The 27,302-nt window shown below is 37.0% G+C and overlaps 1 protein-coding gene across 4 annotated transcripts in view; it reads left to right on the top strand.

Moving 5' to 3' along the window:
* Positions 1-27,302, top strand: part of RNF13 (ring finger protein 13) — a 39,854-nt gene that overhangs the window by 398 nt on the left and 12,154 nt on the right. The window contains exons 2-9 of one of the 4 annotated variants that reach the window (XM_039358026.1): positions 4,103-4,193; positions 8,768-8,894; positions 10,346-10,426; positions 18,492-18,617; positions 20,969-21,056; positions 22,228-22,318; positions 22,785-22,890; positions 26,104-26,197. In XM_039358026.1, the coding sequence (XP_039213960.1) occupies positions 8,781-8,894; positions 10,346-10,426; positions 18,492-18,617; positions 20,969-21,056; positions 22,228-22,318; positions 22,785-22,890; positions 26,104-26,197 (700 nt within the window). In that variant the 5' untranslated portion in view covers positions 4,103-4,193; positions 8,768-8,780. Of the gene's footprint in view, positions 1-4,102; positions 4,194-8,767; positions 8,895-10,345; positions 10,427-14,418; positions 14,522-18,491; positions 18,618-20,968; positions 21,067-22,227; positions 22,319-22,784; positions 22,891-26,103; positions 26,198-27,302 lie in introns of those variants that run through there. The other 3 variants (XM_039358027.1, XM_039358025.1, XM_039358028.1) reach the window with 3 other exon arrangements.

The following is a 27,302-nucleotide window of genomic DNA, read 5'->3' as shown; positions in this document are numbered from 1 at the left end:
ACGGTTAAAAAAAGAGCGAGGGGGGGGGGCGCAGGGCTGTTTTCTCCCAACTCTTTCCACCACCACCCACGCCCAATAAAGTAACTTTCATTTGACTTTTGCTGCTTGTTTTCGCTTTTCGGTCTTCGTTTCGTGGTTTAGGCGGGTCTTCGTACTGACCATGTATACCCTGCGTGGATACGGTTCCCACGAGCTTTGTCGCAAAATTCTTTCCGCAGTGCCTTGGATGAAGAACCTTGAAAATCGCCCCAGTTTGGGGTTGCTGAAGTTTCATCACGCGCGAGTGGGGTTCTGGCTTATTTTTCCAATAAGCAGAAGCTAAACACAGTTGCACACAGTGTGATCCTGGCGTCTTTGTGATGCAGTGAATGTTTATGATGACATGACCTTTTTTTAGGGCCTTCTATTGGGCTTAGCGGGCGAGAGAGAGTTTTATGCGTGCTCTTCAATAGCGCGTTGAAAATGGTAGAAAATCGTTCTCTGCCTCTTTAGTTGTGGCAGCGGATATGGGTTGCCTCGAACTCTTCTCCAACTTTGATCACGTTGAATCGAGAACGAGTTTGGATATCGTCATGCAGCTGTTTAGTTATTTGCCTCTTAAGTTTCGTGTAGGTTTATACATAACAGGGAGTGGCTTTTGAAGACACAATCACTTCTTTGTGTGCTCATACCAAACAAGGGATTGAGTAGTTACAAAAATATAAACTGCTGTACAAAAGTTTGAAGTTAATATCTTGGGAAATCTCAGGTTAGTTCTATCCCCGGAGCAAGCTATAATGCAGTTTTCCCCAGCTTGGTGTCTCCAGAGGCTAAAAACTTTTTAAGATTTTAGCAGAAACGCTGCCAAATCTTAAAGCATACTCCTGATGTGATTGCATTGAAAGTCATTTTCTGTCTCCCTCTATATGTCATAGTTTGGACCCATAGATTATTAATAAATAGTCTGGGGTCAAAAAGTGAATGGTTGCCTTCTCTCATGTGCTTGCTTAAAAGAAATTTAAATTGTTTCTATATTGTAGTATAATGTTTTAAATATAGCACTTAATAAGAAAATTCTTCTTTCTTTTCTACCTTTCTATCAGGGCCAAGTTTAGAAATTTGGTAACGCCTGGCTTTTAATACATGCCTGTATTACAAATTTTTAAATAAAATGTCATAACTATACTGGGATATACTGGAGTGGATTTTACAACTGAAGCAATAAGTGCTGGAAATACTGAATTTGAATGCTGTGACTACATAATTCAAAATAACATGGTACTTTCTGTGTGTAACAACTTCTACTGGAGTCCGATAGGGGCCCATATAAGAAATGCTTCAGAAGTCCACTTCTCTTTGCACACAATCATTGTGATATACTATCTGTGTAGATATGTTAAAACAATTATTTGTGCTGGTGATAATTGAAGTTTTGAACACTCTTATGTCTCTCCATCCCCTTAACAGGATGCTGTTAACTCCCCTGTAGATTCAGTAGTCTTATATTTGGTATATGCATGTATATGACAATACTAGCAATTTGTCATAAAATGTAGAAACCTCATTGTTGGATCCTACTACATAGAAGGTAACAACCTACATTGCAAACATTCTCCTTGCATTTAGATGTGTGTGATACATTTGTGTGCTATGGGAGCTAGGAATGTAATTACCATTATGCATATACCCACTTACAAAAACATATATGACATGGAGAGACATCATAGTCTAGTTTGAATGTATACATATACATGGTGTAAAAAAAGAATCCTGCAAATTTACAAGATGGATGGCATAAGGAACAAAGCTGTTACAGAATCTAGTAGTTCTGCTATAAATACTTTGTAACTCCTCCCACAGGGGAACAACAGAAACAGACCATGAAAATTAGGAACTGGTCTGTTCAATCAGAATAGAGCTGGAAGGAAGGTCTTTTAGTCCATCCCCCTGCCCAAGCAGGAGATCTTATACAATTTGAGACAAGTGGCTGTCCTGCAACTGTTCTTCATATGTTTTGGTCTCCAGACCTTTAATCATCCTAGTTGCACTTCTCTGCATTTTTTCCAAAGTCCCAACATCTTTTTTTGTAGTGTTGTGACCAAAACTGGATGCAAATATTCCAAGTGTGGCCTTACTAAGGTTTTATAAAGCAGTACTAATACTTTGTGTAATTTTGATTCTATGCCTCTGTTTATACAGCCAAGGAGTGTATTAGCTTTTTTGGCTGCTGTCGCAAACTGCTAGTTCACATTTAAGTGATTGTCCACTAGCACTGCCAGGTCTCTCTCACTATTACTCTTTTTGAGCCAGGTTTTTTCTAATCTGTAGTTTTATATTCAAATTATTTTTCATCTACTCTAGATTAAAAAGGAGTTCTAGCACATGCCCACATTTGTGATTTGGGGCTGAAATTATCTGAGACAAGCCCATAGTTGTTACGCAGGCTCTGAAATCTCTAGTTGACCCAGGCACAGAAGTTCTAGTCTCCCAAAACCAAATTTCAGTTTTTCCAATATCAGCAGCAAGATAACTCAAGGATCTCATCCAGGACTGTTGAGCAGCAGGGCAGTTACCATACTAGAAACAATCTCAGCTTCTATCTCTGTCCCATTTTCCGGGAATAGGTAGTCTTTGGTTAACAATAATAATTGGGAATGGATTTCTGTCACTAAGAAATGTGGTCATGTAAAGATTGACATAATATGACCAAATTGCTTCCCATTGCTGTTGTTAAGAGAGGATCGTGTGTCATTAAGCAAGTCCCAGAAAGCTCACAAGCAGGCTGGCCATCAGGTTATGCAGCGTGAATGTGGCAGGGCCAGGAGTGGCTGCTGCCATGCAGAGCAGGGTGCAAGTGTGGTAGAATATAACCTGGAGAAGCTCTGGGGAGGAGTTTTGGCAATATGAGCTTTCCCAGAAAGGGCCCAGATTAAGAAACAGTGAGGTCCCAAGATGGTTTGAGGGGGAGGAGGAGAACAGGTTCAGGTAGCTGCACCCTGGATTCTTTCAGGATATATGTAGTATTAAAAGGTTACAGCTTTAGTTTGGCAAGATTCTGTCTACTAAGTGCAAGCAAATAAAAGATTGGATTCAATCAGGATTTTGCCCCATTGTCCTTGGGCTTGAGCCTGAAATCAATCTTGCCGAACTCATATTTCTTAGTAAGAACCAGGAAAATTTTCAAGCATGATTACAGATCCAAAAGTGTGCCAATAACTCCACAGCAGCTAGCAGCATTCTTACTCCAGCACTGTCAGTAGGTGGATGTGCAGTCAATAATTTACAAGCTGCTGTAGTGCAGTTGTTGCAACAACTTATCCAGCAGTCGCAGCGGAGCCAGTGCTGGTGCACTCTATGGAAGCTTACTAGAGAAATACAGAAGAGATGTAGACCAACTAAGAACCTTTCTGGCTCAGTGTGAAATGTTCGCACAGCAGAGCAGCAGAATTCTGAATAGGTTACATTAGTGTGACCTTTTTATTGAATTTGCTGAAGGGGTTGGCTGTGAAATGGGCCATTCAAAAGATAGAAGGCAATGACTTGATATTGGATAACTCCCAGAATTTTTATCAGGAGATTTATAAAAACTTTCAGCATTCCCATTCAGAAATCACAGTCAATTGGGAGATTTGTAAACTCAAATAGAGCAACAGGAAAATAAGCTTGTTCATCTCAGATTTTAAATAGTTGGCCCTGGATGTTGGATGGAATGAAATGACACTTTTCATCCAGTTTGGAGTGGGATTGAGTGATGACACTTGAAATGAATTGGTATGGCAAGGGTCTTTTGCCTCATTAGATAAACCAGCATTGTTGGATTAATTGACACTTGTTTGGAAAAACTGAAGCAGAGCAAGGGCTCCAGAGGCAGAGGTGCCTACAGGTTGGCAGTCAAAGGTTTCTAACAGTTGCATCTCTGGACAGGGATGGGGGAGCCAATGCAAATTGGAGCTGTCAATAAGTCCATTTCAGAGGAGGAAATGGGGAAAAGCAAAGAGATCTGTGCTTCTGTTTTTCCTTGGAGTTTCAGGGCATATTGTTAGGACCTACATAGTGAGAAAACCAACAGTGGGAATTAGAGCATCTGAACAACCCGCCAGCAAGTACCTACTCTCATCCACAGGTGCTAACCAGGAGAACACCACTAGCCTCCATCATGAGAGCTCACTGGAGGGAACCTGCCAGCAAGTAAAAGAGAGCTCAAGATGAAGGGGGTAAGAAGATTTTTTTCTTACTCCTATTACTATCATCTTAGAATCATCTCATCACGAACTTTATAGATGTAGAGGTGGTGCATAAATTGCAGCAAAACTACCAAGATTTGTAGTAGAAGAGACTGTAGATGGCTAGACTTTGAAGGTGGGTCCTATTTTGCAATTCACTGCTCTAGTGTAGCTGGCAATTGACATGGAATTCTTGGCCTTGTATGTGACAGCTTCCTTGCAAGTACCTGTGGTGCTGGTTCTCTTCCTGATTGCAGCTCCATAAACCATGAGTGGATTGTGCGACTGGAGCAATCTCATTTCCCTCTCCATTGAGCGCAAACTTCCATAGCTCTCCTTGGTGCTTATAATGAGAATCCAGCCAGAGTATGTAGAATACCTACTAAGAATTCTGATTTTGCAGATGTCTTTGGAGAGCAGGAGGAAGCCACTGCACTTCCACCTCATAGGGACTATGATTGCACAATTGACCTGAAACCTGGAGCAAAAATCCCAGGCAAGAGACATCGTTCCATGTATATCAAAGAGCTTAGTATTTTAAAGGAATATTTGATGGTCTGCTAAATCTCTCTTTAAGATTTTCCCCTAAGTCCCCAGCCTCTGTTCCAATCTTTTTCATTGCAAAGAAATGAAAAAGTGCACACCAAGGATCTTAATAAGAACATAATCTGGGATCATTTTCCATTTCCTGTAATAGCAGACCTGTCAGACAAGCTGCAGAACATCTGCATCTTTAGATCTGAAGAATGTTTACAATCTCAGTGAGGTAAAAGAAGGACTTGAGTATCTGACTACCTTCAATATAAGATACAAAAGTTTGAATATATTGTGATGTTATTTGGACTAGCAAATTATGGAGCATTATTGTTGAGATTAATGAATCATGTTTGGAATACTTCCTTTTTTTAAAAAAAATCAATATTTTAAATATCAAAAGAAAAGCTATGGTCTCCGAACCTCTGTAGTCTAGTGTTTAGTTCTATGACGGTCTGCCTAGATAAATGAAATATTAATAAAGAAAGGCTCAACTTGCTTTTGGGTAAGTGCATCTTTTGTGACTAATCAAGAAAGCTATTTTGTAAAGGCACTTAGAACAATTTTCTAAGCGCACCTAAATTAATTTTTCAGAATTCTTGATATGCCTATGGCATCTAGGCCGTAATTAGATAAACCTGTCAGGTTTCACAATAAGGGATAGGCAGTAAAATAAGATATGTTACTTTATAGCTTAGATCAACATCTTGGCTTGGGAGAAGATACATAGACACACTCTCTCTCACTCTCTTTTAAACATGACATCAAGATTAAGTGGTGGCTGGCAGATTCCGAGTTGGTAAAACTGATTTACATATATCAGGGATTGATGGTGAAGGTGATATTTGGTTAGATCTGGTTAGGAGCTATACTTTATTGTTATAGGGTATAATACCGTATTTTCCAGCATATAAGATGACTTGGCGTATAAGATGACCCCCGACTTCGGAGACGATTTGCATGGTTAGAAAATCGTCTTATACGCTAGAAAATACGGTAACAGATTTTTGAAAGACTCCCAGAATATCCCTCTGTCTCCCTTTACACAAAATAGAATCAAACTGAGTTCACCTTGAGTTTGTTTCACACCTCATCTTTCCCAGGACTGAGTTGACATTTACTTAGTAGTTCTTGGATTTCTTCTTCATGGTTATTGCTGAACTCTTACATGTGTGATGGGTGGATAGGAAGAGGATTATATGGCTTGTTGATTGAATGCTTTGCAGAAGCTTGTACACCCTTAATCATACTTGTGGTTGACTTTTAGCAAGCTATGATGAGAATGGTGTCTACTGTATTTTCCGGTATATAAGATGACTTTCTAAACCATGCAAATCTTCTCCAAAGTTGGGGGTCGTCTTATACGCCGAGTCGTCTTATACGCCAGAAGATACCGTATTTTCCGGCGTATAAGACGACTTTCTAACCATGCAAATCTTCTCCAAAGTCGGGGGTTGTCTTATACGCCGAGTTGTCTTATACACCGGAAAATACGGTAATTATTCCTGAACTTTCAGCAGCTTTTAATATTATTGATCTAATTGTTTAGGAGTTTTGGGGGGTGGTGTGCTGCCTTCCTTTGAGGCGGGTTCTAATGGGTGTTGGGAGGGAGAAGAAATTGGGCCATGAGCCATTTTTTACGCATTCCTATTTAATCCACATGAAGCTACGAGATCTTCTGTTGACAAGGGATTAAGTGCTATCAGTGTTTGTTTGTTTGCTTATTTATTTTTATTCTCCCTTTATTATTTTTACAAATAACTCGAGGCAGAGAACATATCCATACTCCTCCTCCTGTTTTTCCCACAACAATAGTATGCTGATGAGACTCAATTATATAACTCTACTCTAGGTCATTTAGTGTCTGGTAGCTCACTGGATGAGATGGAACAGGCTTGGACTCAACCTTTTGTAGAGAGTAAGAAATAGGATTTAGTGATCTCCCCCGCCCACTCTCTACCCTCATTTCTGAAGACCGTCTTTTGTTAACTCCATGTGTTGTACCATTCCCCTAGACCAGTGGTTCTCAACCTGTGGGTCGGGACCCCATTTGGGGTCGAACGACCATTTCACGGTCGCCAAACAACGCAGTCCGCCATTTTTTCCCCCTTTTCCTTAGCTGTGCTACTCCCTTTTATTCTATTGCTTTTTGAAAGCCAATAGAATAGACTCTCTTGAATAGAGTCTAATTCTATTGGCTTTCAAAAGCCAATAGGAATTGTCCAGGCTGTCTCTGCCCTGCTGAGTCCACCAAAAGTCCCATTCTGCAAACGGTGCTGCACCAATTGAGTAGTCCTCGACTTACGACCTGTTGAGTAGTCCTCGACTTACGACCGATTGGGGGTTGTGGCATTAAAAAGGTTGAGAACCACTGCCCTAGACCGATTTGGCTAGGGCCAAGGGGGTCTTTGCCTAAATCCATGTTGTGCATAAATTGTGCCTATTCTTAGATTGAGAGATTCTGCTAATGGTCACTCATGCCTGAATGATTTTAGTCACTTCTCAGTTGGACTGTTGCAATGATCTCTACCTGGGGGTACCATTTTTAAAGCATTTGGAAGCTGCAGCTTATCCAAAATATGGTGGTGTGGCCCATTTTGGGTGCACCATGTTATGCTCATGTAACACCACTGCTGTGTGGGCTGCTTTGACTTTCAATAGGTTTTTAGGTGCAATTCAGCATGCTAGTTACCACTTTTAAAGCATAGGGCCACGATACTCAGTGGACTGCTTGTTTCTCCCTGTTCTACCTGATTTGAAAAGATGGCCATGTGCCAGATCCCTTGTGTGAAACAGTGTTATCTAAGAGGTATGCCTTTTGTGTCACAGTGCCTGTCTTGTGGAACAGTCCTCAGTCCCACCCCTGAGGTTCGGAAGGCCTCAACCTTATTGGCCTTTCAGATATCCTTAAAAAGGGAGTCATGATGATAGTGGAATCTAATGTATGTGTTTTGCTTTGTGATGATTGAAGAACCGATTATTTTATCAGGAGTCTTTTATTGTTATTGTTGCTGCTTTTTAATGTGTTTGTTTTTATTACTTGTTAGCCACGTAGAATTATTTAATTAAGATTGGTAGCCATGTACATTTGTAAAATAAATGCATCTTGGCTAGGTTAGAATACTTATTCCAGACAAAGTCATGATTGCCCCCTCATTGCCAGTGCAAAGGTATATTTTTAGGGATTTAAACATAGGTTTCTTCTTCTTACCTTCATGAATTGTCTGATCCTTGGTGTAAATACTTGGTGGTCTGTGCAGTTCCTGCATGCTTGCGTAATGTCCCTCTCTGGCCTGGAAACTTGTTTCCCACCTTGCCAACTTTAATCTTTACAAAATCTGTGACAAAATTTCCCTTATAATTCAGGAATAGTAACATGCAGGTAGTCCTCTTTAATGACCACAACTGTTACCTGCAATTCTGTCACTAAAGCAATTGCTAACTGACACCATGACTGCGATTCTGATCGTGCTTCAGCTTTTCTTTGCTTTACAGGCCTGCAAAGGTCATAAATGTGAAGATTGATCATAAAATTTACTTTTTTATCACCATCATAACTGTACATAGTCGTTAAACCAAAGTCACCTTTACCATACTGTTATTTGTGACACCTAATACAATCATACTTCATGACTATAAAGAATAGAAATTATGATACTATTAGTAAAATAATAGAGAAGCTGTTTTTACCTTTAAATCTAAAAACATCCTGTGTGGCTTAAAACACCCTTTGTCAATAGCTTGTTAGATGTGTGCTATTTATTTAACAACTGGATAGTTAGCTTGCTTTTATAACTTGTGGCTATAATAGGATTACCTCAAAGCATTTTTGTACTTTTGTGATGACATGTTTCAATTATATTAGAGTGTGAATGCTTTTACAACAACATCAATCAACAATGGTTGAGGCTGCCAGAAGAGCCAGAACTTAGTATCTTCCTTGACACCTGAAGTGGTAAAAGAGGAAGTAAAAAAGGAGAAGTGAATGCTTTTTTCATATCCCTATTCTCTTTTTTTGTTCTTTTTTTCAGGAATTTCATTAAGATGCTGCTATCATTAGGAATGTTAATGTTGTCTGCCACTCAGATTTATACTATTCTCACAGTTCAACTGTTTGTTTTTTTAAACCTATTGCCAGTAGAAGCTGACATCTTAGCGGTAAGTTTTATAATTATTTTATAGCATAAAATATTCTTCAAAAATGGTACTCAACCCTTTAAACCTAGTTCCATGTTAGATATACTCAAATATTTCACTAGATGCTATGGCTAAATTTTTCCTAGCACATATCCTAACTGACATTTCCTACTGATCTTTACTATCTCAGCTCTCTATAGCATCCCCTACCTCATTATATTGCTTCCCATTAAGCAATAATCCTTTATATTGCTGTTCTCTCCCTTGTCTTTCCCACCTTCTTGGCTTTCCTTTTATGAACCTTCTTGCCTTCATAAAAAAATAAAACTTCTTTTGAATCTGATGCGGCTTTACTCATTAGCAGAATGGCTCTATCCCATTTAGAATTTAGCCCTAATGCCTTATTCAAAGGTCATTGTGGCCCTCAGTTCAATTTAGCTTTTCCAAAGCCTTATTCCACAGATGTACAAACTGTCAATGGCCAAATATAGTTTTAGCAAAATGAGTTGAGAGCCTCTTTGCTACTAGGCCAAAGTGGAAACTGTCTTGCTTACAGCAGGTGAATGTATCCACAGAAAAGCATACACACAAATTTTTGTTCAACCACTTTTTTTATAAATTGTCTTCCATCTTCTCCCAATTTAAGTCTTAAAAACACTAAGTTAATTGTAACATGAGCAATATGTGATATATGAGTAATGAGTTGGGGAGCCACACACAGGGAGCAATCTCTGGGTCAAAGTGTGTGCCCATATTTTATCTAGTGGCCTCTGCAGAAGTCTTTTTCTCCAATATCATTTATCCCAGAAGAATCTCTATTGCTCTTTTCTGTGATTTGCTTTTTCAGTGCCTGCTATGTAAGCCATGTCTTAGTACAGAATATTTCTACTTAATAAAAGAATTTCAGTATTTCTCAACAAAAATTAGTGCTTAGATTTCTCTCCATGTTTATTCTCTGCTGATAACAGGTTTTCAATGCTGTAAATGCACTGTAAGTAATAATAATTTTAACTTGTTCTAGTTTATGTTTAAGTTAAATACTGAAAAAGTAATATATAAAATTTAAGTAAGTTTTATATAATTGTTAATTCCCTTTTTTGAGTGCAGTAGACAGAATAGAAGCAAAAAGCTGATTGAATTTCTAAATGTTGAGTTTTTCTGCCTTCCTGGCACTTTCTGACTCTGATTTTCCATAAAAAGAAACTAGTTTACACTCGCTATATTTATTCATGGATTTGGTTTAAACATAAGTCTCAATAAATGAAAACAAAATATATATTTATATTTGAGCTATTTCAAAATTAGAAATGTCTTGCTCTTTGGTTTGTAACCATCTTTTTTTACAAAGATTGTTGTTTAACTCAAGAGTATGCTATTTGTATTCTACCATACAATTATATAATAATATTTTATATGGCTAATTTTGCAGTTTAATACATGATATATGGTTTTGTGTTTCTTATGTATTATAGTTTAATTCTGAAAATGCAACACAGACATTTGATGACTTACCAGCAAGATTTGGTTACAGGTTACCTACTGAAGGTTTGAAGGTAAGAAATAATTTGAAACAGATTATGGAATATTTTTTTAAAAAAATCCTCATTCATTTATGACATTTTATGACTCTTTATCATAAATTTAAATAGGTTGTGATTTATTGGCCAGTGTTAACTGCAACAGATTTGCCATAGCTATGCTTTGAAAAACTATAAATATAATCACATAAATTTATGACATTTGATTAATTCAATTACATAGCATGTATGGGTATAGATATATTAATTACAATTTGATCCTGGACATTTGCTCTAAAACTAGTGTAACAAAAACCCCTTTCGAATTTTCCCAAGATTTTATTTTAAATTGGAAACTAGAGCACAATTCCATTGAAACATTGTTTTTATCATGATACAAGTAGTCCTCGACTTACAACCACAATGGAGCCCAAAATTTCTGTTGCTAAGCAAGACAGTTAAGTGATTTTTGCCCCATTTTACGACTTTTTTTGCCACAATTTTTAAGTGAATCACTGAAGTTGTTAAGTTAGTAACATGGTTGTTAAAGTTAATCTGGCTTCCCCATTGACTTTGCTTATTAGAAGGCCATAAAAGGTGATCACATGACCACAAAATACGGCAACCATCATAAATACATGCCAGTTGCCAAGTGTTTGAATTTTGATCACATTAGAAAAATCTAATGTCTTTTACTTTCTAAAATTGCAGCCAAAATTAAAATCATAACATTGAAATGGCTAGTGTAGGGTGTTGAGTCTTTACCCTGCGCTCAGTGTGTAAATTTAGTTTTGAAATATTCTTCAATCCCAGTTACTTCTTGGAACTTTATTCACTGAGACTGGAATACTGCATTGACAGTGTTACCCTGATGGCAATTTACTGACTATACAAATTGTCATCTGCTGCTCAAAGAGAAATTTGAGGGGATTCTTGTTTAAACAAAACATTAAGTTCTTGCCATTTGAAATACTAATTGAGTGCTTTGAGGTAATGTAACCTAATTCAGCTGTAACTGAGTGCATCATCTCTTAATCTTAGATCTCTGTATTAATGAACATTTTCAGCATATTTATATTAAATGTTGATTCTCTGACTGGATTGTTGCTCTAAGTGCAGTTCATTGTAGAAAAATAGAAAATAATAAGCCCGTGTATATTGTATAATTTTCTCTAGTGTCCCGTAATCCAGAGTTCCCCAACCTTTCCGGGTTGGTAGCCCGGAGCACGGGGAAGGGGGAAAGAAGGGATGGTTTTCTGGGGGGGGGGTAATGTATGTGCGCGTGTATGCGCACATGAACACCCATTGTTGTGACACCAGCGCTTGCACGTGAACCTGCGAATACCTACAACACTTGCAGAGTGGGGTCACAAACGCCCATGATGACAGTCGAACAAGTAGGGCTTTGAATGCTTGTGATGATGCTCACGCGAGTGGGGCTGCAAACACCCATGATGACACTTACCACTCATGTAGCCAATAGCCCACAGCCCAGAGGTTGGGGACCCCTGCCTTATTCTCCATCACCTTGTCTTTCTGAGTAAGAACTCTCACTGTTCCGACTGTAGACAATACCTTGATAACACGATGCCTGTTACCATCTTTTTATAAGTAATTTTCAAATCAGAAACTAGGTTCTGAATGTAGGTCTGTTGCTTAGGATAATTCTCAGCTCCCGTGCAGTGTCTTCAAGGCTATACTGAGCGTTGGATCAGTATATATTCTTGTGGTATTCCTATCAAATATCATATTCTCAACTATGGGAACAAATTACGCATCTTATTTTCTGTTACTCTCATTTTTCTCTTGGTTTGAATAGAACAGTTATTATACATTATTATAACAATAATATTATTATATACTACTAACTTACTTTGATAACAGTTACAAAGGCAATATTTCTTAGAATAAACAGCTTGAGAATTCTGTCATCTAAATTGCCGATGTACAGTCAAAACATTATACTTGTTTTCAGAAGCATTTGTTTCTTTATAGGCCTTAATATGCAATAATAGCTAGTGCCAAGATAAAAAAGAATTGCAGTATGTTTTACCTATATTTCTAGAGTGATTTATTCTGAGAATGCTTTGGTTTATTTCGATATTGACTGAAATCTTTGTCACTTGTCTTCAAAAGCAATTACAAGAAAATTGGCAAATTAGCATCTCAAGATAAATAATGTATTAGTTGTCAGATCGTATTTCTGGAAATGCTGTAAAATGCATCAGAAATTTTTTTAGTATGTACCAAAGAGATCTTGAATTATTGTCTACTGCTCTAATAGTTTTAAAAAGAAATTAATATATAAGCCCTTCATGGAACATGAGAAAAGTTAATGGAGAAAATCTGTGTGGTCAGTAGGAATCAAAAACCACTTGATGGCACATATCAATCAATCAATCATAGAACAGTGCTTTGTAGCAATGAAAGACTTGCACATCTCAATGACATTCAGCTATACCATTAGGAGTGTCTGTTTTCAAAAGGGTAACTTATAGAAAATGGAACAAATAGAATACAGTCCAGATTTCTACCAAGAAAGCCACATAGATTTTCAAAACCAGGGCAATGTCAATATATACTTGAAGGCGAGCCCCATAGGTTAAGAAGGTATAGAATGAACATTCAGTGGGAAAGTATTCCATTGCAAAAAACAAAGGAAAAATAGGAATAGCTTTTATGTTGGAGATGTGCCTGGATTCAAACTGAAAGAACATCCAGCTGCTGATGTCAAAACCATGAATCAAGTGAATATCAGACAGAAGTATTGGGATTCACCACGTTGACATTCTAGGAATCAGCAAAACATCCTCAAGTGATACTGTATTAATTATAGAAGAATGGAATGCTGAAATTGGAATCAAACAGCATCTGCACTAACAGGAAAAACAGTGTTTTGAAATTTTAGCAGATTATAATAGGCAAATTACACTAGAAGCCATCAAGATGAGTACATTTGTCACAGGATGGACAATATTGGAATCAAATTAAGTATGTAGTGTGCAAGCAAGGATGGAGGAGCTTTCTTCAGATATCAAAAATGAGGCCTGGGCTGATTGTGGTTCAGATCATGAAATAATTTTTATAAGATTACAAACAAAACTAAAAAAAACAGGCAACAAGATAATCCTATCAGTATTCTGCATAGTAACGCAATGGAAGAAGAAGAATAGATTTAGATTTGATAAACAGATTGCTTGAAGATCTATGTTCCGAAATTAACGATAAAATAAAAATATCTTGAATGGAAAAAAGCAAAAAGAAGATGAAATGTCTTTTGGCCAGTATATTGGAAAGAGTGGCAAAAAGTAGAAGGTGATAGTGAAAATTTGCCAAACTTAAAACACTAAGTTCCAGAGAAGAGCAAGGGGTAAGGAAGTACATTTAAATAAACAGTGCAAAGAAATCGGGGATAATTGATCTGGAAGTGCAAATTATTTAAGAGGTTTACATAAATCAGTGTAATTTTCATGAAAAGAAGAAACACTGTGAAAGGCAAAGAAGACAAAAGATATTGAAGAAAAAAGATATAAAGAAGTGATAGTAGAAATATATGGGAAAAAAAATGTATGAGAGGATCCCCATTGGTGAGATATTCTCTCTCTCTCTCTCTCTCTCTCTCTCTCTCTCTCTCTCTCTCTCTCTCTCTCTCTCTCTCTCTGTGTGTGTGTGTGTGTGTGTGTAGTTTGATTTCTGAACTAGAGCCAGGGATCTGGAAACTGAAGTGAAACGGACTGTAGAAAATATTGCTAGCAATGAGTTGTGAGATTACATGAAATACCAGTTAACTATTTAAAGGTTATTTTATTTTCTTATTTTATTGATTAAATGTATATGCCACCTATTTCCTGGCTCAAAGCAACTTTAAGATGATACGCTTAAAATGCTAGGCTTGTTGCTTGTAAAGTGATATGAAAAAAAATCTTTTATTCCAATATTAAAAAGAGCAGTGTTAAAGAATGCTCAAAGCACAAATTGCATTTATCTCACCTGGCAGTAAGAAAATGCTCAATTTTTTTCCTATCCAGGCTTTAGCATGCACAGAAAGAGCCACAAGGTGTATAAGTTCGATTCAGAAGAAGCAGAAGCATCTGATATTATATTGCAAACATCTGGTGGATAATGGAAAAGGCAAGGGAGTTTCAAACATACATTATTTTTTTTGCTTTATTAATTATATAACTGTTTTTAATTCTACAAGCCACAACAAAAAACCTTAAAACACTGGATTACCTCATCTACTTGTTGAATAATTTATGCGATCACCAGGAAATAACTGTTAGAAGGAATATGGAGTCAACTAGATTCGAAAAGGAGTAGGCCAAGGTTGTATGCTGTGGTTTCTTAAAAAAAATAATTTTTATGCAGAATGCCTGAGAAGAAAAAACAGAAACTGGAATTAAGTTTGCTGGGAGAAACATCAGCAACTTCAGATATGCTAATGATGCCATTTTGATGGCTGAAAGTAAAGTGGGAGTAACTACAATAAGTTACTCTTATTGAAAGTAAAAGAGTAGAAAAGCCAGTCTGCTGGTCAATATTTCTTTTAAAAAAAGATTCTGTCAACAAGCAATGACAGGCCAGTGTGAACAGACAATAAGGAAATGGAGGTAGTAACAGACTTCATTTTCCTAAGCTCAAAGATTCACAGTGGTATTTATAAAATAAAGTGACATCTGCTATGGCAAAATTCTAGACAAAATGCTAAATGCAAAAATAACACACCAAGAGCAAAAATATGTTTTGTCAAGACTATGGTTTTTCTCAGTGAAAAATGTACTTTGAAAGCTTGTTTATCAGAAAGGTTGAACAATAAAAAAGTGATGCCTTTGAATTGTGGTGCTGGGGAAAATTGAGAATACTTTGGATTGTAAGAACAAATAATTCAGTACTCTATAAAACTACAGAACTCATCAGAAGATGAAGGTAAACATTAAATGTTTTGGACCTATACCATGAAGACAAGAGTTAATTGGAGAAGACCTAATACTTGTTGAATCAGAAACAATTAGTAAAAGGATTGACAGAAAACAAGATGGCAAAATACTATTATTGAGCTTACAAGAATTGACAGGGGAACTTATTGATAGACAATCATGGTAAACTGATGTCCATTGTGTCACAGAAGCAATTAAATAATTAGCAATTACATATTGGGGGTATAATTAAATACATCTAAAAGGCAGGCACATTTATCTGACAGGAGTTGAATTCTGTGTCTTAACAATTACGCAATAGAAAGTTAACGTTCATTTAATTATTGTGGCAAAAAAGGTGGTGAAATTAATAACTTACTTAACTGCATCACTTAGTGGTATAAGTTGAAGACTATCTGAAAAGGAACCCTCCTTTTTAAGATTTGATTCAATAAGTAAGTAATAGTTTTTGCTGTATACTATTTCCTTCTCTAGTGATTATGCCCAATAGGGCCAAGGATCCTGAGAGGGTACAAAGTTTTCTATGTTTTTCCCTTCTTAAGAGATACATTTAAAATGAAAATTAAATAAAAATTTTATTCTGCTTGTGTTGAAAATACCTAAAATGCATTAATAAAAATGTGCTTAAAATACTATAGAATTGGCAGGCTGCAACAAAGCTTTTTAATATATGCTTAAAACTGAAACTTTTATAGCCTATCTGTGTATTTAAGTATACACTTAAGTGATTTGTTGGATCAATGCCCATGTGAAATAGAGTTGGAAGCATAGCTCAGTTGTACTTGAAAGTTGTCATTATAAGTTATACTGTACCTTGACATTTGATTAATTTTAATTTGTATTGGACTTTAGGATATTAGGATTCTGATTTCTTCCTTACCTGGCAAAGGATGTTGATTACAGTGATGTCATACTTGCACCATTAACAGTTTTGACTGATTTAGATGAAACTTCCATAATTTTTTTATCCCAAAGAGAAGAATTTAAAACAAGCAGTCATAAGTAAACTGAACTAATTGCCAAATTTTGTATTAGAAACTTTGTAATTTAGATTTTAAAATGTTGGTGTACTTCCACAAAACAGATAGGATGAGTTGTTTTGTATTGCGCTGTATGACTCTTTTCTCATAAAGAGGGGAAGGGAATGTTTAGAAGAGCATCCTTTCCCAACAACTGGTACTAGAAATATTAGTGCTTATTTGGAGAATCGCATAGTTGTTAATTGTGGCAAAGGGTAGTTTCCTGGCCATGAGAGTTTGGCTTATGAACATCCTATAATTGATAGCATAATGAAGGCAGCGGTACAGTACAGGAACACTGAGTGTTCTCCTTCCAGCGCAATATTTTTTTTCTTTCTCAACAGAGAATACACAGAGTGTACAACAAATTTGCCAGATGGTTTTCTCTGTTTCTGCTGCTCTCTTTTCAAACTGGGTCATACTATAAGAAATTATCTCATAAGAGCTGAAATTCCATGATAGAATAAGCCAGAGTGACTGCCTTTTTAAAAAAACTAATGCCAACTAACCACCTAAAACTATCCACTAGAGCAGTGGTTCTCAACCTTTTTAATGCCGCGACCCCAACCGGTCGTAAGTAGAGGACTACCCAACCGGTCATAAGTCGAGGACTACCCAACCGGTCATAAGTCAAGGACTTTCCCTGCCCAGGAGCGCCGCGCATGCGTGGTGCGCCCCCTGCGCCGGCCGAGGCATAGCTGGCAAACGGCAGAGATGGTGGAGGCCGACCACCGGCTGGGCCACCAGCTGGCCCAGCCCAAGGGAGGTAAGGCACCCGCCAGGCCCCACGCGCGCCAGCAACCTTCCCTGCGCCCGCCGGCCTCCCACCTCCCATTCTTGGCCCTCTTTTACTTACATTTTTACTAGTTGCTCAGCAGGGAGGGGTGGAAACTTCCAGACAGCTTGCCTTCGCTGCAGACAACTTGCAGCACTGTTTGCAGAATGGGACTTTTGGCGGGCTCAGCAGGGCAGAGACAGTCTGGACAATTCCTATTGGCTTTTGAAAGCCAATAGAATTAGACTCTATTCAAGAGAATCTATTCTATTGGCTTTCAAAAGCCAATAGAATAAAAGGGAGTAGCACAGCCAAAGGGGGAAAAATTGGCGGACTGCATTGTTTGGCAACCCCCGTGAAATGGTCGTTCGACCCCAAATGGGGTCCCGACCCACAGGTTGAGAACCACTGCACTAGAGGGTATCTAGCAACTTCTGTGAAATTAAACCAATACAGATATTTTGAATGAGATATTAATATTTATATTACCTTCTTAGGCTGTGTATGTTTGGCTGATGTATTTTAGATTTCACAATATCAGTATAACATGTTAATTGTATTAATTATTAATATACCAATGACATTCAGTTATACATTACAGATCAGACCAGGCTGGAGATGATTTGGAGGTATTGAGTTGGTACTCTGACCTTGGGAGGGAGTAGACTGGATAAAACAAGTTCAGATTAAATCCTAGCAAGATGGATATACTGTTTTTTTCTCAGGAACTGTTAGCTCTGATTCAATTCCAGTGATAGCTCTGGGCCAAGCTCCCCTCGTCTTCAAAAGTAAATCAGTCCTCCTTGACTTGTGGCTCCTGCAGCAGTGGTAGGGATCCTTTGTCTAGCTACAGTTCCTGGACTGAGGTCGCTATTGAAGGAAATTGAGAAACTGCAGTTGGCAGAGACTACAGTAACCAAGCATTTACAGGGTTGTACTTATTCTTTTGTTGCTGCACTGGTTATGTATAAAGTTCTGAGCTCAATCTAAAGGATTCCAAAGTTCTTGTATGGTGCAGCACTGCAAATTGGAAGGGCTGGCTCATTCAGAATGATTTTTTTCCTGCCCTGTGACTTGTCATCAGGTGAGTTGCTGTGCAATGTTACTAGCCTGATTGTGGAAAGTGGGGGGGATGGGGGGACGGTGGCTGACAGCAAGCAATCTTTCTTCAGGCTTTGGAATGCCTTCCCTGCAAAGAAATGTCATTGTCTTTCTGCAGTCATTAAAATTACTTTATTTGATATCAGACCTGCATTGCTATTTTACAGTTCCTGTTAATCATATTACATTTTTATTTGTGCTGTATAATTCCCCAAATTTTCCTGTCTTATGTCAAAATACTGATCATATCTTTTGAAAATGGTTTTCAGGGCTTCCTAATAAATTCAAAACCCGAGAATGCCTGTGAGCCTATAATTCCTCCACCTCTGAAGGATAACACATCCCATGAATTCTTTGTATTAATCAGAAGACTTGATTGCAATTTTGATATAAAGGTAAGTAACCTGTCATGACTTCAATTCAGAAATGTATGGAGTTTCTGAAGCTTCAAAATTATATTAAATATGCTGCTTGAAAAGAGTCACATTGTTGAGTCCACGTGCATAAATCAAATTTGGGCAAATTGCTCCCCAAATTTCTTCTTGCTGAAGGTGGTTGGAACTGAGTCTTATCATTTTGAGACAGGTAACACCTTGAAAACTGGTAGACAATGAAATTTAAAATACATAGAAACCCACTTTAAAAAAGACAGAAAATAGTTCTCTCTTTTTTGTATTTTTCTCCAGACATAATAGCATCCAGGTTGCCAGAAAATAATAAATGTCTCCCCCTTGCCCCAAAAAACTTTGCCTACTTTGAATTAAATTGTTTTTGGGCTATTCACCAATTTCTCTTGCTTGTTCCAATTTGCTTATATATCAAGCATTGTGGGAGGAAACTCATTTTCTCTGAAGGTTTTTTTCGGCAACAACTTAATATGCAATATTTGAATGTCTTTAATGCAGGACTTGGAACTTTTTTTCTTGTGGGTACCTGTACTGTATACTTTAGTAAAGAAATGGCATTCTTTATATTTTCAGAAGTGTTAAAGAGTTGGCACTAGGCTTTGTTCCAGAATGCAACTACTTCATTCTTTGGGGGTTCTTGAGATGGAGTTTAAACTACAGTAAAATCCAACTGTCTAGTAATAAGATTGCTTGGGGACTTCACAACTTGTACAATAAATTATAGAATTTAGATAGAATTTAAAACAACTGGTTCATGTTGAACATGCTCATGGCTTTCTGGGATTAGTGAACAGAGATGGTAAAGGTGGTATATTTTTAAAATTAATACATTTGCCAGTCCTAGGCTTATTTTCCCCTCCCTAATGCTATTTTCCCAGTTCAAGTAAAAATAACCCAGGATCTGAAATTATGATTTAATTCCAATTTTTATAACTACTTCCAAGTATCACAATTCCTAACACCTAGAACTGTGGCTTGGGCAAAATCTATTGCTGTGGTTTATAATTGAAAGCAAGCATAAAAAGAAAAATGACAAGTGTTGTAAAACTTAGGTGCCCAGTCAGTGTGTTCATATGATTGAGGGTGCCTTGCATGTGCCATTCACATATTTTAGAGCAGTGCTAATAAAATAGCAAGCTGGCAGATGACTGGTAATGTTGCTAGAAAAGTGGAATGCAAAAAGAGTGTGTACTCCCACTGCAGTTAATAAGGGTGAACACAATGGTTGTATGAGCATAATTAAAAGTGCATTTTGTCTTGTTTTTTATTTAAAAAGCAGCTCTCAAGAATTCTAAGCAGCTTGGGGGTGGGATGGGGAGAGCTGAACTCTACAAATGCAAAATAGAATATTGGGATAAGTTTTCTCTTCCCCTATGGTTACTGTTTACACATATGTTAAATTGCATTCAGGATTGTAACTTCATCTGATTGCCTGAGGGGAATGATTTTGAATATTCTTAGCATAAAAGAAACTTCTAACATCTAAGAAAAAAGTAGCAGTTGAGGGAAGATTCTGTACTTGCCCATGCTGTTTTACCTGAATGGTTCTTTTATTTTCTTACTATCTCAAGCAGTATAATCAATATGCTTACTGCTAGATCTACTGAATGTGTATGTTGGTCTTAATACAGTATATGAAAACATACTTTTCTCCCAATAAATATATATTTGTGTTTGTAATACTAAACTTTTGCTTAGGAGAAAGTGCATGAATTGCATTAAATTGTCATGGCCAGAAGAATTTTTGATATAGATTAGCTTTATTTTCTAGAACAGTTGGTTTGTTGCACAGAAATCAGATAGTATAGTTCGAAATAAATCTGGATCATTTCCCAAGCTGCGAACTTCGTTAGTTTCATTCATTATCATTATTCATTATCTATTTTAAATTGTAGTTGCTATATGCAAGGTGTTTTTATATTGAATACTGAATTTCATGCTGCAAAAGCATTTCTTTCGACTGACAACATTGGAATAAGGAACAAGCCCTCTGGGTTATAGGAAGTGTAATAAGCTTGATGTAGCCTAATGTGGGAGGCAGCTCTGTTATATTCAGGACTCAGTAGATCTAATAAAATGTTTACAAAGGAAGAGAAACTAAACAACATAGTACAGTAGTCAAACCTTAAATAATCTGTTTTACTTATTTATGAAACTGTGTATTATATTAATATATATCACTCACTTTCTTTTGTACAGTTTGCATAGTATAAGAACAGTTCACAAATAAAATGAGAAGTTAGTTCAAGATGACAGTACTTTTACAAAGCATATATGGGTAGCAGAAGTAAATAATGTATCTCTAATGAGTACTTATTACAAGTATGTTTGACATGCAGGTTTTGAATGCACAGAGAGCTGGGTTTAAGGCAGCAATTGTTCACAATGTTGACTCTGATGACCTCATTAGCATGGGATCTCAAGACAGTAAGTACAGGTATTAATTCTCTCCTGTTTGAAAACTATTCTGTTTCTCAGTGGTGATGGTATATCATTTTTTTTGTTCCCACTAAGAATTCCAACAAAATAAAAAAAATTCTTTAATATGAACTTTGTGGACACATCATTACAATCAAATGAGAGCAACACAGAATCAGATGCATTATGCCAAGAACTCTTCTATCTTTTAGCCTGTGAATACAGGTAGTTTTACTTAACAGTAATTAAGACTGAGATTGGGACTGTGATTTCCTTCACTATGCAATGTCATAAAGCACAATGTCACGTGACTGTGCTGATATAGCAGTTCCAGCAGTTCCTAGTTACTATTGGTAAATGAATCTCTATGAGTTGCTGATGACCTCATGTGTCTGCAACTTTCAATTTCATGATGGTTTCTCCATTAATATTGTTTGTGGGAAGGGCAGGGAACGTAGCAAATCACAATTGACAGTGGAATGCTGTGACAGTCAGAAATTCAGGCTGGTTGCCAAATACTCAGATCATAATCATGTGATCATGGCCGGAACTTTGAGCACTGATTGTAAGCACCACTCATTTAGCACCATTATAAATTTGAATGGTTGCTGAATGAGTGGTTGTTAACTGAGGGCCAAAAACACAAAACTATAACTGGGGCAGATTTGAAAATCTGTCATATGCCAGGACAAATATAAGGTTTAATGTTGGAAAAATGCCCAGTTAGGAAAGGAACCAAAACATTTAGAGAAGGCAGGCTCCACTGTGTCCCCCACAGACCTTCCCCCCCTCCATGCATGCCAGGTCCCCAAAGGGCTTGGGCCTCTTCCCTATCCCCATCATGCACTAACCTTTTGAATGTCTCTGGACCTCACATTGGGGAAGATTGGCAGACCCCTCTATCCCTTAGCGTCCCTGGGCTGCATGGCTGGGTCCTGAAAGTGGCTACCATTTTCAGAGCAGCCTCAATTCCTTGCGGCTACACTGAAATGGCAGCCACTTATGATGTGGGCATGCAGCCCAGCAATGAAGTGATCTGCTTCGGCAATTTCCGCAGCACTGTGCAAATTACATTAGGGAAACAGCATATCGCTTCATTGCCGAGATGGGCAGCACATAAATTTAATAAATATCACAGTTGGATTAGTGATTACTAGTTATCATCTTTTTTTTAAAACAGTTGAAATTTTAAAGAAGATTGACATTCCATCAGTTTTCATTGGTGAAACATCTGCTAAATCTCTTACAGAAGAATTTACTTATGAAAAAGGGTATGTATGAGATGCCTCACAAACTTTCTACTTACTATGGTGATATACAGAACAAAATATTCAGATTAAGTGTAAGGATGGTGTTTTGCTTGCTTTTGATGCTGAAATTGCCACAGATTTAAGTATATTCCCATATTTCAAAACCGTCTATTTTCTTGTGAAAGTTATATGAAATTTGTAGGTTTCAGTGTTCAAATTTTAAACAAATTTATGCAAGGGTAACCTTCTAAAGTTATAGGATTTTATTTAAAAATAATGCTGGCTTATAAAAATATACAGTATAAAAGTGCCCACAGATATGATCTGTGTAAATTTAAAACTTCAAAGAAATATATAACCAAATGTAACAATCAAGTATCTTAGCAGAAGAAAAGTGAAGTATTTTCAGATTTCCTTACAGATATTCTTCTCTGTATAACATGTTGCTAGAATTTTTACAATAAATTAATTTTCTTTTCCTTCACAGAGCCCATATTGTGCTAATTCCAGAGTTCAGTCTTCCTTTGGAATATTATCTAATCCCATTCTTAATTATTGTGGGAATCTGTCTCATCCTTATTGTTATATTCATGGTAGGTATAATATTTTCTCATTATGTTATCTTTAGATTTTCTCTACACATATAAACACATTTTTACTGCTGAACTCATTGTTTTAATGTTTAGTGTAAGTATTTGTGAAAGATATTGCTGGCATTAGGTAAACTGTACATTAGAATCTTTAGCATAGCTTTAAAAAGTTGTTTGGGTTATCACTCCAGTTGAATTTTCCATGGATTCATCAGTTTAAGAAGAGCTTCCTTATGATAGTTTTTATATTCAACTTAATATGATATGAATCCCCCTGCATGCCACATAGAAGGTTTCACGTGCAAATATTATAAACCCAACCTTTAATTAAAATATGTTTGTTGCTTCTGATGGTATATGAAGCTTATAGTTTTTGTCACAATTCTTTTTCATTGTTTCTTTTAGGAATTGGGGTAGACTAGAAGTTGAATATCATAGTAGGTTAGAGAAGCAAATTAAAGATTAAAATCCTTTTTATGTTGCAGGTTAAGGGAACTATGATTCCAGATATTTTCAAATGTATCTGGAATACAAGAGTTTATTATGCAAGATTTAATGCATCAGACCTTTAAGAATTTTATTTTATTATTTTTTTTGAGGATTAATGCATTTCTTTTACATAAGCAAGTGAACAAAAAGTAGCTAGTACTTAGAGTAATAGATAATTTTTTGTGCGGCAAATTTATTAAAATAGTACTAGTCAAATGAACGTGAACTGGAAAAATGTTTTTCTCTTGAAATAATTTTTATTTTCATATCTAAAATATAATCCAGGATAAAGGTGTGGATAGTACTTCAAAAATTAAATAAACATAACAAACTGCTGCAAAAGGAAGATTTCCTGCTTATTTATGGATTGTGCTTTTAGTCATCCCCATATCCTCACATTAGTGACTGGTTTAGCTTTTCAGAATCTCTTGAAACAGCTAGTAATGTAGAAAAACCCTCAAATGCTTGCTGTGATACAGGATTCAGCAAATTCTGTGAATACATATGTGACTGTTCAAAGAATCGGTTATAAATGGACAACTTTTTTTCTTTTTGGACTTTCTGCATCCTATTTTTAAATGATTGCTAAGTTCAATATTAGGCAGGAGGACAGGTGCATATCTTGACAGGAGAAATGAAAGCCAACACTTACATCTAATTGGTAATGCTAAAAAGAAATTCTTTTGAATTCAGTTGTTATGGAGTTCTCTGAGCACGAGAATGAAAATTTGCAAAATTTTCAGAACAAGACTAGATGGACATTCTGCTTGTATCTTATAAATGGCTGCCTTAAATAAAAAGATAAATGGAAAGAGGATCAAAGGCATTAAAGAGCAGTAAAGTACTCACTGATTTGGGTTGGGATGGAGTGAGGGCTAAGTATACATATGTCAAGTTTCCAAGATTTTGTAATAAAACCCCTTTTTTTCTGTTCAGTAAGCTTGGCTAAGGAGACTTTGTGAGAATATAGCTTTGTTGTATAATGAAAAGAGTGTTAATGTCACTGTAAATGTATTAGTACCAAGATTCCAGTTACTTCCACTTTTTCAATTACTGTCTCCTGATAGCTAAGGATTAGGTTCAGCAGAACAAAACCCAGGTTGGTGCTGCATTCTGACAAATGAAGTTAGAGACAAGAGAGGACAGGGATTAATTGCAGTCTGGTTCTTGTTAAAGTTACATTCACATGCTTGTTTGAAATTTTAGTCACAGTTATTTAATTACCTTCTACCTGTCCAAGCATAATAGTGACATTTTTGTTTGTCACTTCTGTTCCTAGCCAAATACTGTATATTTAATGAATTTCTATATTCTGATTCTGATTCAAGATATGTGGTTGTATCTTATCCACACTGCTAAATGCAGAAGCTGGAGATTGAGATGGAGCATAAGTAGTTCTACATGGAAAGAAAATAGGGGCACTAAGAGAGAGGAAGATTGCTCATGATAGGAGAAAGAGTGTGGCAAACATGTCTACCTTAACTGCTAGGGAACAATTTGGATTGCAGTCCTTTGCACTCATTTAAATATCCTGGCTGCAAGAGGAATCCATCAGAATATGCAGTGGAGATTTTCTGCGCAAATGTAATAATGCATTCAGTTTCAACATGAGATCATGGCCCACCTGAAACATAACCATAAGAAAAGGGTTTTGTGCCAGGACTCAAAGAAATAACTGGCCTTTGGTGTAGAAGAGTTGCCAGGCAGTGACCCGCAAAATCTGCTTGCTATATTTGGATGTAACCCTGTTCGTATACTGTCTACTCTTTGCAGTTTACATAGATTCACAGAACAATAAAACTATAAAATCTTCATTACAAAATTACTGAAACTGTAATAAAACTATTTTTCTACCAATTTATACAAATTGAATATAAAGAGCAAGCAGCAGAATAGGGCAGTGGTGGTGAACCTATGGCATGGGTGCCAGAGGCGGCATCTGGAGCCCTCTCTATGGGCACATGTGCCATTGCCACAGCCTCCCCTCCCCCCGTGACCCCCTCCTCTCCAGCAGCCCCCCTGAAGGAGAGTCGTCCCTGAGCATGGCCCACGCGGAGCAGCGCAGCCAAGGACATGGCAGCCAGGCAGCATAGACAAGACTCTGCCCTCATACCCCATCGTGCGCAGTTGATGCTTCAGGGCGCGGGCAGAGGGCATGACCACCATAGCGCTGCTGGGCTGCCTGGGCAATCTGCGGCGGGCCCTGGAGGCAGTCTGTGGCCTTGCGGGCAGGTGGGGCGGGGGATGTGGGGGCGGGGCCAGTTTTTGGGCATCCAGTCTCTAAAAGGTTCACCATCACTGGAATAGGGCATGCTTTTATGGTAGGCTTTGTAAGATTACCCCTAGGAACCAGTAGTTGAGTTAAAGGTATAGTGAACTTCCATGAGTCAAGGTGGCTTCCATATCACCATATATTATATAAAACCAAAAATGAAATAGTTTCGAGATCTAAAAAATGATCTGAAATTCTGTGTAAGTATCTGTTGTACATCTTTGGGAACAGTAGAAGTAGGTGATTCTTACAGTTACCATATTTTTTTTTAGCAGTCCATAACTGCTGAAAGTTTAAACTTCGTATTATGTTAACTGAAGATTTGGATAAGAATTTACATGTAGGAGTCTTATTGTTGTATTTTATAAATAGTTTTATTATACTTCCTTCTTTTTAGGTAACTTGAAACAAATTGAGTAGTCCTATACTTTCTTATTTTATTTTTCTCTTTCAAGATAACAAAATTTGTTCAGGATAGACACAGAGCAAGAAGGAATCGCCTGCAAAAGGATCAGCTTAAGAAGCTTCCAATACATAAGTTCAAGAAAGGTAAGTGGAATGTTTTAGAAATTTTAAAATTACCCTGGCTGGTTTTAAACACTGTGTTAGAGCTGCAGAAAACAATCTGATAGTGTTTTGCACACTGACAAACTCTAATGCTTTCAGACATGGATAGCATTCATTCACAGTATAGGATTGGTATGCAAAGCTTCTGACTGAAGTCTAGAATAGACAAGAGCAGAACACATGCTGGAAGGAATGGAAAATATGGTTGCCCCTTTCAGCCCCCTGACCCAGCTTCCTCAACTAAAAACTGTTCTGTAGAAGTCATATGGAAAGAAGCACTTTGGTGGGCAGCTGGGAGAGTCTTTTTTATTTTCCAGTAGGAACAGTTTATTATATTCAATGTTCTGTATTTAATCTCCAAGCTTGCTATTTAAACCACCAACTAACAGGAGCACAAAATACTCCTTTGGTGAAGATCTGCTAGTAATCTGAATTTATGATTTATAAACTAATGAGTCATTGATGTAGTATAGAATTGATTCAGTCTTTTAATAATTACTTAGAATATAGTTCCATGATGTAAGAAAGCAGGATATAAATGTACTACAAATAAAGCATAAAAATGTTTCAAGATAAAATATGGTCATTTCAAGAAAGGAGATTGTGAATTTTTTCTTTATTCTATAGCTTATGACAACTTAATTCAATGAAGTCTGCCCTCTTATATAATATGAATCATATAAATAGCTTACAAAAGCAGTTATTTGTCAGCAGTCGTTCAATAACAGCTCTTAGAAGAAATAAAGTAGTTCTTCTATATTTCAAGTACAGAAAGATATCTTCTACTCATGGCATTAAGGTTTTGATATTTGCTGTCAAAAGGAGAAAAGAAGCTTGCTGCTATATCTGTTTTCCGCTACTGTGACAACTGTTTGGGATTCTGATTTGCAGAATTTCCAGGTAGTATGCCAGCAGTTTCAAAGAATCTGCTTCCACATATCTAAAGGACATCTTATTGAGATAGTCCATACTGTATTAAGTTTTCAGAAATCAGTCATTAAAAAACTGAATAGGATCTTTCCTTTGACATGTGCTTGAACTGAATTTTCCCATGGTATATTGTACTTTTTCTTCATTATGTACTGTT

The sequence above is a fragment of the Crotalus tigris genome, unplaced genomic scaffold, assembly GCF_016545835.1.
Source record: "Crotalus tigris isolate CLP2741 ecotype Arizona unplaced genomic scaffold, ASM1654583v1 scf7180000018970.2248101, whole genome shotgun sequence".
NCBI lineage: Eukaryota > Metazoa > Chordata > Lepidosauria > Squamata > Viperidae > Crotalus > Crotalus tigris.
Note: the sequence above shows the minus strand (reverse complement) of the source record. Positions and strands in the feature narration are given on the sequence as shown.